We start from the raw sequence: 19,374 nt of genomic DNA, 5'->3' as shown, positions 1-19,374 counted from the left end.
AATGAATATTACGTTTAAATGCAGACTGTCCATATCAAGTGATCCGTGTTGGAATTTGAATACAATTTGAATACATTTTCCCATCCATTTTTTTTTTTACTTCTCAGCAATTTCTGATCGCACAGGTGTATTCAATCACTTCCTTAGTGCAGGTATAAGAAAGACTTTAGCATCTAGTTTCAGGTGCGGCTGAACGGGGTGGCCCTGACATTACTGGCTTTGACTGGGGAAACTGATGTGTGGAAACTGACAGTGCAGGCTCTCCTGTCAGCCTTTGCAGCTGTGAGCTTCATTAGAACTGTGTTATTTCACAGAGCCCTGGACAGAACGCTAATGCTAATGCTAACATCTCTCCAAAGTTATGCCAATGGGGTGTCAAGGAAGCCATTATTCCAAGAAACAAGAAAAAACAAAAACAGTCCGAGACATAGGCCAAATAATAGGCGTGCCAAAATAAACTACTTGGAACATAATTAGCTAGAAAGCACTGGTGAGCCCAGTAATTGCAAAGACGCTGGTAGGCCAAGGAAGACCTCAGATGACTGAAGAATTTTCACCATAATGAAAAGAAACTCCAAACACCTGTCTAAGAGATCATAAACACTCATCAGCTGGTAGGTGTGGATGTGTCAGTGATAACTCTCTGCTCAAGTTCAATAAAAAACACCTCCAAACTTATTGGGGGGTGCATCATCCCAGAGCCAGGCAATGATTCCAAACATACACCAGTGCTCTCTTCTTAATGATGTTCCAAATAGTTTGTTTCAGTATGCCTATTGTTCTCATTTCTCAGTCTTATAATGACTTCCTTGACCTTCATTGGCACAATTCTGATCCTCATGACCAGACACACATGCCAATAACAGACTCCAATGCTAATCAAAAGCCTAGACTCAGGACTCAACACTGAAAGCTTTCTTATACCTGCACTTAGGAAGTGAGTGAATACGCCCGATTAATCAGAAACAACTGAGAATCCAATGTATAAAATGGGACGTAATCCCAACACAGATCACCTGATATGGATGTAAATAACCTCAAATTAGAGGCTAAACTGCACTTTAACCTCAAATTCATTGTTTCATCTCAAATCCAATGCGCTGAACTACAGAGCCCCCCCCCCCAAAAAAAAAACAATAAAATAAAATTGCACCACGTCCAAATACTTACGGACCTCACTGTACTCCCTGATTGGCGGAGCCTCTCTTCGGTTTCTGTGTGAAAGGTGACAACATCCAAACTCCATTCAGTTATTCCTGGGTTCAGTCCAGAAGTGACCTCCGCGGGTGAGGGGAAGGGTGATGAGTGGGGTCGGGGCGGCAGTAAGACAGAGAAGGGAGGGGGGGTGGGGGGGGGGGGGGGGGGGGTGGAGGTATTGGGTTCGGTGCAGGCACGGCTGGGACACCCCAGTGCTAAACAGGCAGCATTAGCAGTGCACACGCTCTCGAGGGACCCCGCCCCCCACCCCTACCCGCCCCGCTCGCGGTGCAAGTGCACATGCTGAGCCTCCTCTGGGCCAGACTGGACTTTGACCCAGGTGCTGGTTACATGTTACGAACCTGGTGCTGGAGGCGGAGCCCGTCTCGGGGAGCACAAAGCGAGCTCTGGCGATTTGGGGGGGGGGGGGAGGGCAGGGAGGAGGAGGAGGGGAGGAGAGAGAGAGCAGTTATCAGCACCGCCGTCCGTCATCGCCGGGTCAGTTATTCGCGGTTAAAGCCCTGAGAGCATTTCAGCAGCAGGTCTATGTGCAGGTACAAATCTGGTGCTGGTGCATTCCTGAAAGTCACACTAATGTTCCCCACTAGTGTTCATCACTCCGGATAAATGACAGCAATGGAATGTAGCTTATTATTCTTTTTCATTCATTATTAATCGTTTATTTAACCGGGGAGGTCCACGGAGGTCCATAGTTTCACTTTTTCAAAGACAGCCAGAGAGAACAGTTGCAAGTGAGGAGAGTGAGAAAGAGAACAGGGCTAAAGCCATGGGGCAGTTTTTGGGTTAATAGTCTTGCTCAAAGTTGCCCAAGTTTTTCAGGACCCAGCTTCATTTATCTAGCCACTAGGCTAACCTGGTGCCCAGGGTAGCTTATAATACACAGTACACTTAAAGCTAAGCATTAATGTCATCATGAAAACATAGTTTCAGCCATTTTCTTGACTGCTGAACCCTGGGATAAGATATGAGGCAGCAGAGCTGTGCGCACCCCCGTGTTTAACAGCAGACTGGATCTCTGTGTTTCGGGCTCACCCCCCTGTGACTGCTGGCCCCAACCTCACTGCTGAGCTCCACAAGGCCAGGCTGTCTAACCGTGCTCAAACAGAGCTCCCGCCTACACTCATCCATATCACAGGTGGTGACTGAACACAGGCCACTCAGGGTGGGGACAGGGTTTGACTGACAGGGAGATTAGCGTATCCGGGCCTGCTAATCAGGCAGGAGCTGTCTGACCCGCAGGGAGGGAGGGCGGGAGATGGGCAGGGCTCCAGTCTGGCTCTCCTCCAGCACATTTAACACTGCACATTTAACACTACTCTGCAAACGCAGCTTGGTCAATTCCCCTTTGAGCAGACCTGGGCAAATTTCTGTCAGGTTCCCTAACTGTGAGCCATCTGCAGTAGGCCATTCTTTACATTCAGTACCATAAGAGGATGAATTTAATTTTGCCATATGCTGTCTAACCAACAGGCCCTCACAGAGATGGAACATACCGATTACATATTCCACATATATGGACTTATAACTATAAACACATTTCATAGCAATGTTTTTTCAAAATATCCACGCCAATCTTATTGAATATTTCATACCATACATTTATGCAGTATATATATTTCTTTTACCACATTATGTATTTTACAAGACTATGGCACATTATATTCCCTTTCAGTAGGTAGGTATCCAGCTGACCATGGCCAATGAGGCAATCAGGAAAGATAATTCGTACTGATGGCCGAGGCATGAGAAGAGAACATCATTTGACAGGTGGATTGTATTTGAAGTCATCCCTGCATCCCCCCCCCCCCAGAACGGACCCCAGAGCCGACACTCACCCTCCGGGCGGTACTGCGCGAAGATGGTGACCGTCTGGCCCGCCCCTTTGAGTGCGGCGGCTGCCTGCTCGTGGGTGGCGCCTCGCAGGTCGATGCCGTTCACCTGCGGAGGACCAGAGCGCACGCCTCACCAACCGCACCTCCACATCACCCAAGCGGTTCGGGGAGGTGCCGTACCCAGGGTGCAGGGGGGAGGAGAGGTGTAGGGGTGCTAGGGGTGGATCCTAAATGCTCATTTCTACTTTGGCGACCAAGTGCCGTGCGACAGTGTCTGCGGACAGAACTTCGCCGGATGGCGTTTCGCATTTATAGCTCAGCGGCCGTGCCCATCGTTACTATAGCAACCCCACCCCTTCTGCCAGCTTCTCCTAAAACCCGTCCATTTTGCTAGCCTGCTTTGTAAACAAAATGTCTTCATTCATAAAAAATAAAAAAACTTAAAAAAAACGAGTAGTGGTAAACTAGCTTTGCCGCTTTTCATCTTGGTTTCAGCCAAACAATCATTGCTGTGCGACACTTCTGACAGGCTTCTGTGACCTGCAGGCACGCAACACCAATCACTGACCCTCAAATGCGTCAGCTTGATGTCAAAACTGTTAAATTTACATTATTTGTAATGCTGCATGACACTTTGTCGGCAAGGCACAAATGAGCTTTAAGATGGCGGGGGGGGGGGGGGGGGGCAAGGGAAGGACTGTGAGGGGAGTTGTGTTAATTAGAGGGGGAGAGGCGTGGCAGGGCAGGAATAATTATTCTGTTCCACAACCTACCAGGAGCAGTTCAGCTCCACTCTTCACAGTACTGAGACAGGGGCCAGGGTTATAGGAGTGGCAGCACCACTGACATCACTCCAAGGTGACAAACCACAGTGACAGAAGCTGTCAGAGAGCTGCACGGAGGGTGACTATCAACACAATTCACAAAATGGGGATAGGAGGGAGGCACAGCCTGTGGCATTTGTTCATGACAAACTCTGCATCCTCTTCGTCTGAATTTACAGTGCGGACCCAAATCATCTGCAAGCAGAGATCAGCAGTTCTGTCTATCTCGCCCCAGCTGAGCTGCAGTGGTAACAGATGGAAAGGGCATGTTGCTCTTATTAGGGAAACTGTAATGGCTTGGTTCTCAGAAGTGTTGAGTTGCGTGGGGGGGTGTTTAAAATTGTACATCTGTCTCAGCCTTCGCCAAACTCTGGAGAGATCTCTGCCCTCATTGTGCCGGAACGCAGTGCTGAGCAATTTCCTCTTTTATTTTTACCAACGGAGAAGTTAAAAAAACAACTTACGTTATTGATAAGGCAGACAGATGTAACCTACAGTCATTATAACAACATTTTTAAATCAAGTGTGTGTGGTGATTCAATGTATTTATCTCATGGCATGCAAATTAGCTACAGAAATCATTTCGACTTTGTATAATCTGGGTCATTCCATGAAAGGCGTGTGACCACTCTTTTTGCTCAAACCTTGTAGAAATGTTTATATATTCAATGAAGAACACCCAAAACATTAGGATTTGTTGTTCTAGAGATATCAGCTCTTAAATAAAGGGTGGAAAAAGAAATGTTAAAACCTTGGTCAGGTATAATCAAATGCCCACCGCTTAAGGAAATAAACGCAAAACAGAACAGAGACGGGGCTGTGGTGAAATCATCATTGGATTTTTAATTCTAGAGATATTGGCTCTCTAAATAAATCACTCTCAAGTGGAAATTGGGGTTTGTGTTGATTTTGTAGCACCATATCTTTGCCATTAAAGCAAAGGGACAAACCTGACAACATGTAGTTTAACACCATTTTCTGTTTATTTTCAGATTATTAATTTATGAATAGACAGAAAATTGTGTCAGACTACGCATTTTCAGGTTCAGGTTAATTCTCTAGAATTAAAAATCCAATGAGACTATTGTTTTGGATGTTCTTTATTGAATACATAAAGAACATTTCCATAAAGTTTGAGTGATCAAGACCTCAGACCTCATTTTTCACAGAATGACCCATCTAACTTGTTGCTCAACAGATTTAGATCTGCTGATGGAAGGTGGTCGATTTCACCACAGCCCCGTCCTCTGTTCCGTTTTGCATTAATTTCCTTAAGCGGTGGGCGTTTGATTATATTTAACCAAGGTTCTTCCATTTCTGCTTTTTAAAATCAGTTTGGATAATCCCTAGAAAAGAGCAGGGACCGATTAAAAAGAGGTTACTATTTTCTAAATTAAGAAAAGCATAGCAGACCACATCACATTGTATCACTAATACTAATCAGATATATTTCACACTAAAACTCCAATAACGTCTAATGATTTTATAGAAATGCTCGGTAATCCAAGGCAGAGAATAGACCCACCTAATAGGACACGGTGTTACATTTTTAGATTCAAATGAGTTTTTATGGTGTTCTAGTGCCCTCTGTTGGCATTTTTTATTTTTTTATTCCATTACTACATCTTTAAGATATGTTACGCACATTGTTTAGCCTTGCTGTGGTCCTGCATTAACAATCAAAGAAGTCTCCTCCTCTGTCCTCAACCCGGTCCACTCACCTGTATTATTTTTATATCTCTGTTTTTCAATAGCTGTTGCCATCAAGGAAAGGCAATTCTAAGGTTGACCCTGTTGGCTTGTTGTTTCACTTTGCTGTATTTGTGCTACTTCACCTGCGCCATTGCAGTGGCTAGTTAGCTACAAACACTGCTGAAAGCCGATCCAACCCACAGCCTCTGTAGCCACACTCACTACCCACAAAGAAAAGGGCAGTCCACCCAGAAACATCCCAGAAACATTTCATCACAAGAAATACAGGCAGGGGAGCACAGCTGTGGCAAATGTGTGCAAAGACAGAGATTGCCAGTGCATTGTAGATATGACTAAGCATGGGGATTTCATATTTTTTCAAGGTAAAAATCCTGCATAGTATGCCTTTAAAACACTTCAAGCTTCACTGTGACATCATGAGGTCTAACACAATGAGAGCCTCAATGCAACACTACTGTCAGACAGGATGGATAAAATAATTAAAGTGAGGATAAAATAATATCAAGATAAATGCAGCTGTAAAAGGGCACCACCTGGTGGAGAATTCTAAATTCACTCCAGCTTAAATCGATAAGAAAATACATACCTTTACAAGATAAAATCATATTTTGAAATCGACCGCAGGAAACAAAAACAAAAACAAAGAGGAGCACAAATGCTGCCTGTGCTCAATAAAAGGCACAGAAAAAATGAGGTGAATTGGAGGATGAATGACCTGTAGGGTCATCATATGATCAAAGCACAGCCCGAATCCCGGTACTCTCAGTGTAGAGAGTGACATGGGGCGACATGGCTCAGGCAGTAAGAGTAAGAGCAGTTGTCTGGCAGTCGGAGGGTTGCCGGTTCGATCCCCCGCCCGGGCTGTGTCGAAGTGTCCCTGAGCAAGACACCTAACCCCTAAATGCTCCTAAATGGTCGGTACCTTGCATGGCAGCCAATCGCCGTTGATGTGTGAGTGTGTGTATGAATGGGTGAATGAGAAGCATCAATTGTACAGCGCCTTGGATAAAGGAGCTATATAAATGCCAACCATTTACCATTTAGTACCGGGAGTACCCTGAATGTATCATTTTGCATCATCACTTTACCTTGAAGGGAAGCTACTGAAAACGTTGCATCACAACAAACCAAGAATACGACCTACATATTGTTCAATAATGTACCAGGGATTAGTCATGGCTAACACTGCTATAAATACACAAATATGAAAGAATTCATAATGATTCACATAAAATACTGAAGGGATGCCTGGAGGTCCGGGCAGTTCACACTGCGAGTTTTAAAACGTGCTAGCTTTATCATCTTAAGAAAATAACGGAAAATAACATCCCGACAACGACTGCGCTCTATCAAATGAAAGCAATCTTCCTGTCACCCCAAACCGCACTGAGTGCGTCCCTCCTCTGATATTACATTCCAGAGCTCATAAACGAAATGTCTGCGGGGAACAGGCGAGCACAGTGTGTTATAACTGTACGGGAAACGCATTCCTCTCTGGTGCACGGACACTATCTGTGTGCGCGTGTTTTAGAGGAGGACGGCGTTTTACCCACAGACTGGTTCTCAGCTGGAGAGCGCTCACTGCACGGTGTTGTATGTACAATGCCTGCACGTTCTCGGAGTGACAGAGATGGTGTTATGGTCACAGACAGGATGTTGGTCTCAGACGGGGGATGGTAGCCCACTCATTTTGACACAGGATTGGGTGCGCTAGAGGAAAGCGTGGTGCGTTGCTCACACACATCAACTGTTTGTTAGAAGAGGATTTGTGCGTTTGTGCTTGTGTGTGTGTGTGTGTGTGTGTGTGTGTGCGTGCGCATGCATGAGTGCGCCTTTGTGCATGTGTTTGTGCGCGTATGTGTGTGCATGACTGTGTGTGTGTGTTTGTGTGTGTGCATGCATGAGTGCCTGTGTGTGTGTGTGTATGTGTGTGTATGTGTGTGTATGTGCTTGTGTGTGAGTGCATCTGTGTGTGTGTGCGTATGCGGACATGCGTGAATGTCTGTGTGTGTGTGCGCGCATGCGTGAGTGCCTGTGTGCGTGTGTGTATGTTTGTGCGCGTGTGTGCGTGAGGAGGATTGTGCAGTGTGTCTCAGCAGAGGAGGAAAACGGTGTGAAACTCACAGACAGGATCTGGTCTCCTCTCCGGAGCTCCCCGCTCAGGTCGGCCGGCCCTCCTGCCAGGATGAAGGAGACGAAGATGCCCTCTCCATCCTCTCCGCCCACGATGTTGAAGCCCAGGCCTGTGGAGCCCTTGTGCAGGACAATCTTACGGGGCTCCCTGTGTGGGGCAGAGAGAGAGAGAGAGCGCTCAGAGGGGCCTGCTGGCGGCTGGGAAACACTCGCTCGCTCGCTCACTCACTCACAAGCTCATACACACTCACACCCACACACACATACACAAGATCACACACACAAGCACACACACGCTCACACACGCTCACACATGTACACATACCTGCCCAAGCACAAATACGCGCACGCACAAGCACGCATGCGTGTAAACATGCACACCAGCACACACGCATACATACATACATACACAAACCACACACACACACATAGAGGCACAGACACACACACATATGCAAACACACATGCATTCTTCCAATGGCACATGCCCAACAGGGGCTTGCCCAACTTAAACATTTCTCGGCCCATTTACGACAGAAGCGTCCGCATGAGCAGAGTCAGCAGTGTCCCTGGACACACCTGGAGGGAAAGCACTGTGCACCTATCCAAAGCTGCCCCTCTGACAGTACATCTGCACAGGCTATCAGAGTTAGCAGCCAAAGCCCTGCCAGCTCACCGCAAATGGCCCGAATTCAACTGTCCTGGTCTGAACTCCTTCATCATCTCAGATTTGAGTTTATAGCTCTCATTTCATTAATGGAAAACGTGGCTGCTCTATGCCTCCACACCCCTCCCACTCAGTCATAAATATTTTGCACTGCTTATAATGGAGATATTATTCCAATACAAAAGACATAATAAATCTAGTGCAGCACACTGCAAAAATGAAAGAAATAAGAGATGAACAGTAACACTAAAAAATTCCATTAGGAAATACATCTAACTTGCAAAAGGATTCAAACAGATTATGAATATGACATGAGAATTCAACCTTGGTCTCATTTTATCGATGTGATTAGCCAGCAGGCAATGGCATTACATTTAAAAACCTGGATTTACTGGGGTGTCTCGGTGGCGCAGCCTGTAGAGCACTGACCGCATGCTCATTGCGAGCCGCGACTTCAGCGGTTCGAATCCGACCGTCTGACATTTGTCGCATGTCTTTCCCTCTCTCGCTCCCATTCTTCCTGTCTCTCTATACTATACTGTCCAATAAAGCTGAAAAAGGCCGAAAAAATATCTTTACATCCAACTGTCAGTGAAAAAAAGGTTGTGCACATTAAATCACACCACTAGGTGGCAGCACAATTAAATAAATGTTTGTTAACGTGGCTGAAGCAGAAACAAGCACGGAAAGCCGGCTTTCCCATTTCAGAATGCTTCATTTTCTTCTGTAATTCCTCATCCAACAGTGCACATTCAGGCCACTTCTCGCATCCAACTGCACAGCAGATGGCTCTGATGCCCTCAACAATGACAGAATGAAAACTCAAAGCCAAAAATGATATCAACAAGGTAAAATATTAGCAGTGACTTCCTTGAGAATACATATACAGGAGATTAATATCTCCAGAGATAATACTGTTAATATAATGTAGTTCACTCAATCAATCAATCAAGTCAGTTCCACCAGAGGCATGAATGAGTTGTTCTCATGAGGGTTTCATAAATTCATAAAAAGCATTTGAATAAGCAACGTTTAAATCTCAACTGGTCCAATATGTGCGCAGCCAAATATAATTAAATCCACATATCCCATATACATAAGAGAATAAATTTCAGCCTAAAAGGCGGTTTTGAATGCAGTGAACAGCAGTGTCCTGTCAGCTAAAACACTGCTGTAAATCACCATGTCCTTTTCAAATGTTCAAGGTCAATGTGGACACCTTTTAGTGTTCCATGACTTCCAGAGGGCGTATGCTGGCTGGAGGCGTATGCTGGCTGGATAATTTATCACAAGAAAGACGAGCCAGTACTCACAATTAGTAATGAAGTGCATTCGTTTATTATTCTGTTTTAAAAAAGGCTAGAATAATTTACAGTGTCAAAGCTGTAGCCAGAGCTTGGATGATATTTTTGGGTAATAATGTCGTAACTGCGCACAGATAGGTCAGATGGGTAGTGGTATTTACTTTTGCTTTCAAAACGAATTGCTGGTTCAGCTACGCCTTCTGTACCTTCTTCATGATATTGTACTTTTGTATCCCTGAGACAAATGTTCAGTATTCGGACTAGTATATCTGTTGTCCTCCATTTTGTAAGTCGCTCTCGATAAGAGGGCTGCTAAGTGATTATAATGTAATGTAATGCAATGTCAGGGTTCCTCTCACAAGCAGCCATGACTCACATGCCTAAAAACCTGCCTACAAGACAATTTGTGGCAATTAAAGCAGTAGTTAGGCCATGGCGAAAATTACTTCAGACTGACACGTCAGGAGCATTTAAGGAACTTCCAAGAGCAGTGATCATGAGTCTACCCCAATGCTACTGCGTGTCATTTCAGTTCCTAGATGCCTCGTATAGTTTATTGAAGATTTGGAAATGAAATCTAGGGATAGTGGCTGACAGAGTACTGAGCCAGGCATGCAAGGCCACTTCAAAAATGTGGTAGAGTGAAATATCCTTTTTTTTTTCCAGAATATTCTCTTGAGCCCTTTTACAGCAGAGACCACTCTGACCCTGCCTCCATTACATTGCATTAATGGCATTTGGCAGACGCTCTTATCCAGAGCAACGTACAACAAAGTGCATACCCATAACCAGGGATAAGTTTTTTTTTAAACAAGCAAACAAACAAACACATGCAAAAGTATGACCAAACCCCTTAACTAACCAAACACTGCTTACCTAGCCAAACTAAAAATACTGATACACAAAAAAGTACATCACAGAAAGACAACAATTAAGGTTCACAGGGAGGTAGGGAGGGACGGGGGGAGGTGCTGCTTGAAGAGGTGCGTCTTCAGTTTGCGCTTGAAGATTGGAAGAGATTCTACAGTTCTGACCTCAACGGGGAGTTCATTCCACCACCGTGGAGCCAGAACAGACAGTAGTCGTGAGCGTAAGGTGGGAGTTCGGAGAGGAAGAGGTGCCAAGCGGCCAGTGGAGGCTGAACGAAGAGGTCTGGCAGGGGTGTAGGGTATGATTATTTTTTGTAAGTAAGCTGGGGAAGACCCCTTAACTGCTTGGAAGGCTAGCACCAATGTTTTGAATTTGATGCGAGCCATGACAGGCAGCCAGTGGAGGGAAGTAAGCAGGGGGGGTGACGTGAGTATTTGGGAAGGTTGAAGATCAGACAAGCTGCTGCATTCTGGATAAGTTGGAGGGGTCTGATGGCGGACGCTGGGAGGCCAGCCAAGAGGGAATTGTAGTAGTTGAGGCGGGACAGAACCATCGCTTGGACCAGGTGCTGGGTCGAGTAGGGGGTGAGAAAGGGGCGGATTCTCCGTATGTTGTATAGGAAGAACCCGCATGACCGGGTCACCGCCGCAATGTTCTTGGAGAGGGACAGTCTGCTGTCCATCACAACGCCGAGGTTCCTTGCACTGGGTTACATTACATATGATGAGCTTCAGTAACACGTGACATGTGCCAATGTCAGGTACTACACATATAACAATTCCCATCAAAATCTGAGATTAATATTCTTTTTTATTAATATTCCATTTTTCCACAAAAGCATTCCCAAATGCCCTTTCGTGTCCAAGGGCCGACCTTTAAAAACCACTCCCGTCAAAGCCGCCTTCTTCGAATGACCTTTTGAAGGCTGCAGAGAAACGCTTCATATCTCTGGCATGTTGTCAGATAAATAACTCATTAATGTCATATGCTCTGAGTCAAAGGTATCATCCCTCTTTCCTAATGCACCGGCTCATAGAAGGCTAACTGCAAAAGCGTCAAAACCCACCGGACAGCCTGCGAAAACAAAACCGCCTTCGTTTCATTTCGTTTGCCGTTTTGACCATGATCACCTCGCCTATAGAAACCGTCGGGCCTTGCGCAGGAAGGCGGGCCTTGAGACGGACCAATGGGACGAGAGGTGGACTGAAGGAGCGGTAGCCTCAGGGGGTAGGGGGAGGGGCGGTGTGATGGATTCAGTAATACATTCGGAGAGTCGTTTCTTCCCGTCCGCGGGCAGTCATCAGCTCCGTGGTGCTCGCAGGGCAAATGCCCTGCCATTTCCTTCACTGGGATCTCCCTTTGCAATAAGACATATACCGCTATTCTGCATATTGAAAAATATTAAATAATAAATGGAATACATGGAGGCACTACAAATACATTATGCAATGCATCCTTATACAGTAAATCAGTTTTTTGCTTCACACATTCTGTTGAACATCTGGATATAGCTCACTGAGACAAAAGTGCAATAACTGGTGTATTCTGCAGTATATTTCTATTCATTATTCATAGATTTCTCAAAACAAATTATGATAGAATGTACATTACAACTTAGTGTAGCTTATTTATAACACAAACATCAGTTATGTCTTGAAATGATTGCTGAAAGAATGACCAGAGAAATCCCTAAATTGTCACAAACAATTGTATATGTGCATATTTGTTGTATATTTTGTCGCATAAAGGCTGAAACTCCCAGGCTGGTTGGGAAAGAGCACTGCTGCTTTAAGCACTGTTGTCAACATGGTTCTATGAGCCAGATTAATGTCCATAACCACAGTGATTAACCAGCATCCTGCCACTGTCTGACCCTCGAATACAGCCTCCTCCAAACCCTCCTTCCTGTGATGTCCTGTGCCAGTGACAGCTGAACAGAGACAGGACCACTCACAGGGCGACCTGCATTGTCAGAGGACGCAGGAATCCTCTCATTGGTGAAGGGACATTTGCATAAACAAACAAGCCCCAATGATTGTGCCCGATGTCAGCCAAGCAGCTGCTGCCATACTAAAGGCTAGCAAACCACCGAAGCCATCAAGTCCCTGAGCACATCCATATAGATGGGGGGGGGGGGGGGGGAACTAAACAAGATAAACTACTATTAGAGCATGCAATTTCCCAATACTGGGGGTCATTTTCTCAGCCTCAATGCTCCAAGTCAACCCCCTACTGCACACAGCCACTTAAATGTAGCAGCAAGCTGTGGGAGGAATGATCTATCCTCACCATCAGTTGTTTTCCAGTTCCATTAAACCTTTTGATAGGTCGCAGGAGATTTTGGCTTAAGTGCTTTTTCGGTACACGGCCGATTGTCCCGGACCTCGGCCGCCTACAACCACCTCTCTCACCCGGCAGAATGTTCCGGGAGCTTTTGTGTGCCGCTGACAGTGGCCTGAGCTCATCCCTGGCGTAGGCCGCGAGCTCCACTGCATTAAGGGCTGCTCACGCACAGAGGCAGCCTTGTGCATGGTACAGCCATACGCACAGGCAATTAGACTTCAATAAACACATCTGACTGCCCATGGTCACAGGCACAGGTCCAAGTTCACTATGAATCACAACATTCTGACAGGAACTATTAAGTACTCATAACAGGGTAGGAGTGGACAAAGAATGTTATTATTAACAGAACTAGGCTAGTGTTAAAAATATATATATGTATTGTATACATAGATGCATATACAGTATACACATTTTTTCTCTCAACCCATGTTTAGGAAATATGTACATTTATCCGAGTTCATCTCTCAGGTCATGAGGTTCAATTGAGCCCTTAATGCTTATCTTTGCTAAATACCGCTCTTTACATGATCTCAACATTTAATCAGTTCCATATTCTTTGCTGTAAGAAAGATGAAATAAGATGAAATATAACAGTCCCTTGAACAAATGTGATAATGCGGTCTCAATGGTTCTTAAATATCACTGTTCAATTACCACTGGTCAAGGGCCCATTTTATCTACACTTCATACAATGGGGCTAAAATGAAAATCTATGAAAAATAGAAACCAATGGAAATACTACTTGTATCACTTCCATTACAACATTTCTAACAGACCGTAATTTGTTAATTCAGGTAAACAGCTGAAGTAAAACGAGGGCTCTGAAGAACAGGGAGAATACATTCACCATCAAATCACTTTAGACCTGAAGCAAACACGACTGGATCAGTAACCAAGTATCAGTATTGAGTTCTGGGGACTGACGGCGGCAGGATGGAATGAAAACCCAAGAACATAAACTGTTTTTGAAAGTCACTTCAGCTACAATAAAAGCTACCAAATGACTACATTTTAAATTGTATAAGGCTTCAGTCTCAGTTAAACATGAACTAAGAGACGAGAGAAATGTTTGGGGCCCAAAGTGCCAGAATTTATTCCAACTGGTCGATGAGATCTTGAATGAAAGCAACAGCAGGCCTGACCTGGGAGGCTGCTGCCAAAACCACAGTAGTATGACCGTGGTTATGATCGTTATTCAAGCTCCAAAGAATGTTTACATACATGACTGGAGTCATTCCACATTGCCGTGACACCAATGCAGCTGTTAGTGCGGAGAGTTCAGCAAATCACTAAAATGAACTTGCCAAAAAAGCAAAACAAAAAACAAACCCTTGCGCTGAACCAAAACAGTAAGGACAAAGCACAGGTCGAATCGAGGCCGTTGCGTCTGTATACCTGCTGTCAGTCAGTGTGAAAGCCACTCCTCCACTGTGGCTCTGGAGTGGCGGTAAACACGGCGGGGGGGGGGCCGCACGTGGGCTTACGGGAGCTGTGGGAGGGAACGGCTACGCTCTAGTTCCCGCGCGCGGCGAATCGGCGTGGAGGGAAGGGGGGGGGATGAGATGCAGTGTTTGACCTATTTAACCCAGCTCTGGGGAAGAGGCGGAGAACGCGAGACCCCAACAGAACAGGAACGCGGGAGTAGTTCTCTTTATCGCCGTAGCCAGCGCTCACGGCTAAGCTGGTTGCCCCATATTTTGCCTGGACTCCTATGAACTGGGGGGCATGGGGGGAAATTTCAGCCCCCTTTGCTATGACAATTAGCTTTGATCTGGCCAAGACAAAGAAACAGGTAGAATGCAAAAATATCTATCCCAGATCAAAGCCTTCTGAATGGGCGGGCCTGCAAAGCAGCCTGCATGACAGGTATAAATTCAAAGGGACTAACTGGAGCCTCCACCAGTCCCACTCACAATCAGACTCAAAGGAAATGCTTCGCTAATAAAAGCTCTTGTTTCTGGGGGAGAGGGACAGAGACCTCCGGGAGGCGATAAAACTCGCTCTACCTTCACGTCGGATATTCCAGAGTCAATCCTGCACTTTGAGAATGTGAAAAGGGCTGCAAATCAAGCCGAGGGTGGCTTCCTTGACACGGCGAGCAGCGGTCGGTTAAGCCGGGCGCGGGGGGTTCTGACAGCTCTGTATTGGATTCCATTCAAACCGGCTGAGCGAATCACACACTGCGAATCGATAGCCGACAACTGTATGCTCACATTCAGCAAACAAACACACTCTGGGGGGGGTGGGAGGGGGGGCGGTGCATCCTCAGAGGAGCGCACTGATGTACTCTGCACCATGGAGGACTGCCCGAACAAAAAAAACAAAACAAATGCCCCTTCCCGCAAAAGCCTACGTCAACCCAGTTTGCAGATCAGAGCTCGTTAGCTATTTGAGGCTGACACGACACAAAAATAGACTCTCTTTCTTCTGGCTTCGAACCTCCAGCAACGAAACAAGAACGGCCATGTTGCAAAGCTGTCTGTTGCTTTGCCTCAGAGAGTTAAGTAAAAAAAGAAAAGTGGAAAGAAAGCAACTGGAGAATTAGAATAGCAGCATAATTTCAAAAAACAAAGAAAATGCTCAGCTTTCACCAGCTAGTACCCAATCAGACATCATTGGTCCTTCTCACACACCGCATGTAACCCACGACCAATTAATTAGCAGTAGGTGCACAATAACCTTTAGTCACCACAACATGTGACCCAAGGACAATAAAGCTAAGGTGGACCTTATAATGCTAGCAAAGAGCTGGCTGACAACTAAAGGCATCAGGACATGCTCCCTTTACGAATCTGAACACTGGAATAATGAACATGAGAAGTCCGTGGTGAAGGTGAGTCCGTATCTGCACATCACCCTCCCCCGTGCCCCACCCTCCTCACTAAGCGCCATCTCCAGCAGGGCTCCATCACGGAGGCCCATTCCCCTCTGTCAGGGCCTCTGGAGCGTGACCCCAGCCTGGCCGCAGCGCCGAGGTGGTCTTCACCATGGCGACAGGTCACCTTAAAGTTCACATGACATCACATACAGTACAGTCACATCCCCTCCGGACGAATGACAATTCTCCTTCCAACATCTAAAAGGATCAACTGTCCCTCATTGGTCAGGAAAGCATAGCTCCACCCACATCTTCACAGGCCAGTTCTCTCTTTCAGCTCTGATTGGATCACGCCACCTCCCCTCCTGGCACTCTTCTAAAACTCATTATGGGGAAACTGGCTGTCTTTCAGACCATCGGCTTTTCCATTCAACTTTACTTAATCAGACTTTTTTATGGCAGTGAGCGGTAATATAAAATGATGTTCAATAAAATTCTGAAAACTCCTATAAAAACATCAGAGGTTGGCGCACTGTAATTGATGGTGACGATGACATGTTCCGGTTCACAGCTGCGTTCCGCCAAGTAAGAGTAATCAAGCTAAATCTGCCAGATGACAGGATAAAATCATCAATGGCCAACTCTTAAGGCTGTATTTACAAAGTATTTGCGTGAAGCCATTACTGATGTCTGACAAAAAAAAAAAACGAAGCAGTCACACCTGCACTGATATCAGAAGAAATGGGATAAATACCTTAGGCACCTTATAAAGAGCATATACTGTATATTTGCATGCAAGCGTCAATACTTATGCACTTCTGAAGGCACTAATGAGAGACTGCAGGAGATGAGCATGCATATAAATGCAAATTAACCACCTGATGGGAATCATCAGAGAAGGCTGCAAGTATGGGAAATATAATTTACTGTGTTTTTAACACCGGGGGGAAACGGGTGTTAAACTTGGGTTAAAATGAGAATCCTGGCTTATGCAACTTTGCTAAGAAGGAGATGGTGTTGAATCAGACAGTAACATTTGAAAGGATAGCATTTCCCTGCTTGAACTTCTCTCTTACAGTTCAAATCAAACATTGTTGGGCTCAGGGCTGGAGATGCAGCACAGTAAAATGTCCACCGTAAAAGCAGCTCAGACAGGCTACATATACTGTGTACTACGTACTCTCAGAAGAGCACTTTTGCTCTTGGACTCATTTAAACTCCGGGTTCATTTAACACAGAATATTTTATGTGAACGAGATGAAAGAAGATTTGTAACCAGACATTCCCACACACACTATTCTTACAGCGCATAAAGCTTCTCCCTGGGCTTCTTTTCCTTGCTTCATGCTCATTCTAGATAGAAGCAGCATTTGGAGCATTATCTGACATGAAGCAGGCAGTGTGTTGCCTCTTGTTCTGAAATGAACAGGTTTCTCTTGCTTTTTGAGTTGGTGCCATCACCACCATGTACCGCATGAGATTGTAATAGCGATAGCATTAATTACACAAGAAACGTTGTGGCTGCATTAATTTACATAACAAATCTACTTAATGAAAAAACAGCCACCCTGCTAAACGGATAAGGGGCGCATGCTTCCACATTACGTGCGGTTTGTTTGGCGGCAATTAAAGTACATTTGCGTCGCAGTCCAAGTAGCACAAACCCTCCCACCGCCCCCTAAAAAGTATATTTATTTACAGTTCTAATGAAAAAATAAATAACCTTTTGCAGTATGTTAATGCTTTGTTTGGATTGTTGCAAGTTGAAAGGAAAGGTTAACAGTGACAGGCTGATTATTTCCTGGTTCAGTGGAGCACATTGTTCAGGAAAGCGAAGCCCTCTAAACTTTAATTGGATTATAAAAAAGTGCCCGGGTTAAGGTGGCAGGGGAATACCAGATGCAGGGGGGACCGGCTTGCAATTCCGCTTGCACTGAAAGCACAATGTTTTCAGCCAATTCCTCCAAACGGGGAGCAACGGACAATGTTCTCACAGGGCTGACTGATTATCCAGCCAACAAACAAATCAATTAACAGCCATTTTTAACAGTCAATGTTTCTAAAAACAAATGGACAGCCACACATCAAGTATTACTTGATTTAAACAAATATAAGAGGGCTCTGGGACCCATGGAGACAGAGACAAAATATACTGTAATAAAATGCAACAAAAACTTTAAAGATGAATGGATTTCTTTGTTTCTCTGCACTGGAGACAAATTCTCCGGCTGAATCTTTAATATATACAATATTAATGTGATGCATTTCAATGTGATAAAGAATACATTTATATCCTTTTTTTTTTTTTACTGAATTGAATATCATATTAACCTGCCAGGATTCTAAGATTGGTGTTTATTAAAACAGAATGTCTCAAGATTAAGATGAATGAGCACTTGCTGTACTAATACAACACGTTTAACATTATGAAGCAGAGAAAAATGCATGTGCATATTAAAATGTCATTTTCGTTTGTTTGCCAGAAGGAAATGAACGGGATCCACATCTTCATTTGCGGTCTTGTGATTTGGAGGACGTGCACTCTCAAGAAAGTGGCTATCACAGTGATTGACTCTGTCAGCCGTCTGTGCGCTGGGACTAAATGGCTCATGAACACTGTGCTTCTTGAAAGGAAGCTTCTAGGCACAGGAACACAAGCCAGTTTTGCGTGGCCATTTTCTGTATTACAGAGAGCCCCCAATGCCTCAGTTATGGAACTAAGATTAATAAGTGTAGATAAGACAACCAGATCCATTGCAACAACCTCTCTGGAAGCACTTGAAACTGCAAATTAAAAGATAGACATTTTATTGACATATCGCTAGCTGTCTGACTCACTCGTCTCAGTGCCAGTGATGCGAGTGAACCAGTGGGACATTCACTGACACTAGGGGAAATTTACTTGCAAAACAGAAATGCCAGGTCACAGTGCTGTCAATTTGTGTTTTTCAAATGTTATGGTGAGAGGCAACATAAACCTTTCCACAACATTAAAAAGACAAGAGAAAAATCTAAATAAATTCTTGCTAAATTCTTGTTGGATAGCTGGGCTGGCTATATATAGTCGATTTACCTAAAACTAAACTTGTTCTCTTTCGCAAGAATTTTCTTTCAAGTAGTTTCTAAAATGTTAATTGTTTTTACTCCCATGCCTAGAAATTGAGGGAGAAATACAAAAACCGATTCAGATCCAGCACAAATAAGAAAATGACAAAAGATTTCCAGATAGCACTGGTGCCACTGAGCTGAAAAAGCCGCCATCGTTTATGAATGCGCATCATTACCAGCGTTAAGGCAAGGCGAAGGGAAATAGTCCAATAGAAACCGCCAATCCTGGAGGCCGTCTCTGTGCTGTGCTTGTTAACGACAACCTTGAGAATCACCCGCTACAAAAATACATAAATAAACAAATAAATGAACAAATAAATAAATAAAGGCGCTCAAAATTCAAGTCGACAGTAATCCATCAGAAAAGCAATTAAGGGCTATAATTTTCAATCTAAACACAAACCGTGTCTGATCCATTTGTAAAAGAGGAACAGCAACCGAATCTATTCCCGCATGGGGGGGGGGGGGGGGGGGGCAGAGAACGCACGCCAAGCAGATGGCTCGCAGGCAAATAGGTTTGCAACACCCATCCTGACCTTGT

General features: G+C 44.8%; 1 protein-coding gene across 5 annotated transcripts in view; it reads right to left on the bottom strand.

Annotated features, from left to right (window-relative positions):
- dlg2 (discs, large homolog 2 (Drosophila)) overlaps window positions 1-19,374 on the bottom strand; it is a 239,252-nt gene that overhangs the window by 43,373 nt on the left and 176,505 nt on the right. For 3 of the 5 annotated variants that reach the window (XM_061247616.1, XM_061247617.1, XM_061247620.1), the window contains 3 exons: window positions 7,712-7,868; window positions 3,054-3,156; window positions 1,560-1,604 (listed from right to left, as the gene is read on the bottom strand). In XM_061247616.1, coding sequence (XP_061103600.1) covers window positions 1,560-1,604; window positions 3,054-3,156; window positions 7,712-7,868 — 305 coding nt within the window. The remainder of the gene's footprint in view (window positions 1-1,559; window positions 1,605-3,053; window positions 3,157-7,711; window positions 7,869-19,374) is intronic. The other 2 variants (XM_061247619.1, XM_061247621.1) reach the window with 1 other exon arrangement.

This window comes from Conger conger, chromosome 7, assembly GCF_963514075.1.
Source record: "Conger conger chromosome 7, fConCon1.1, whole genome shotgun sequence".
Classification (NCBI taxonomy): Eukaryota; Metazoa; Chordata; class Actinopteri; order Anguilliformes; family Congridae; genus Conger; species Conger conger.
This window is presented reverse-complemented; position numbering and strand designations above follow the sequence as displayed.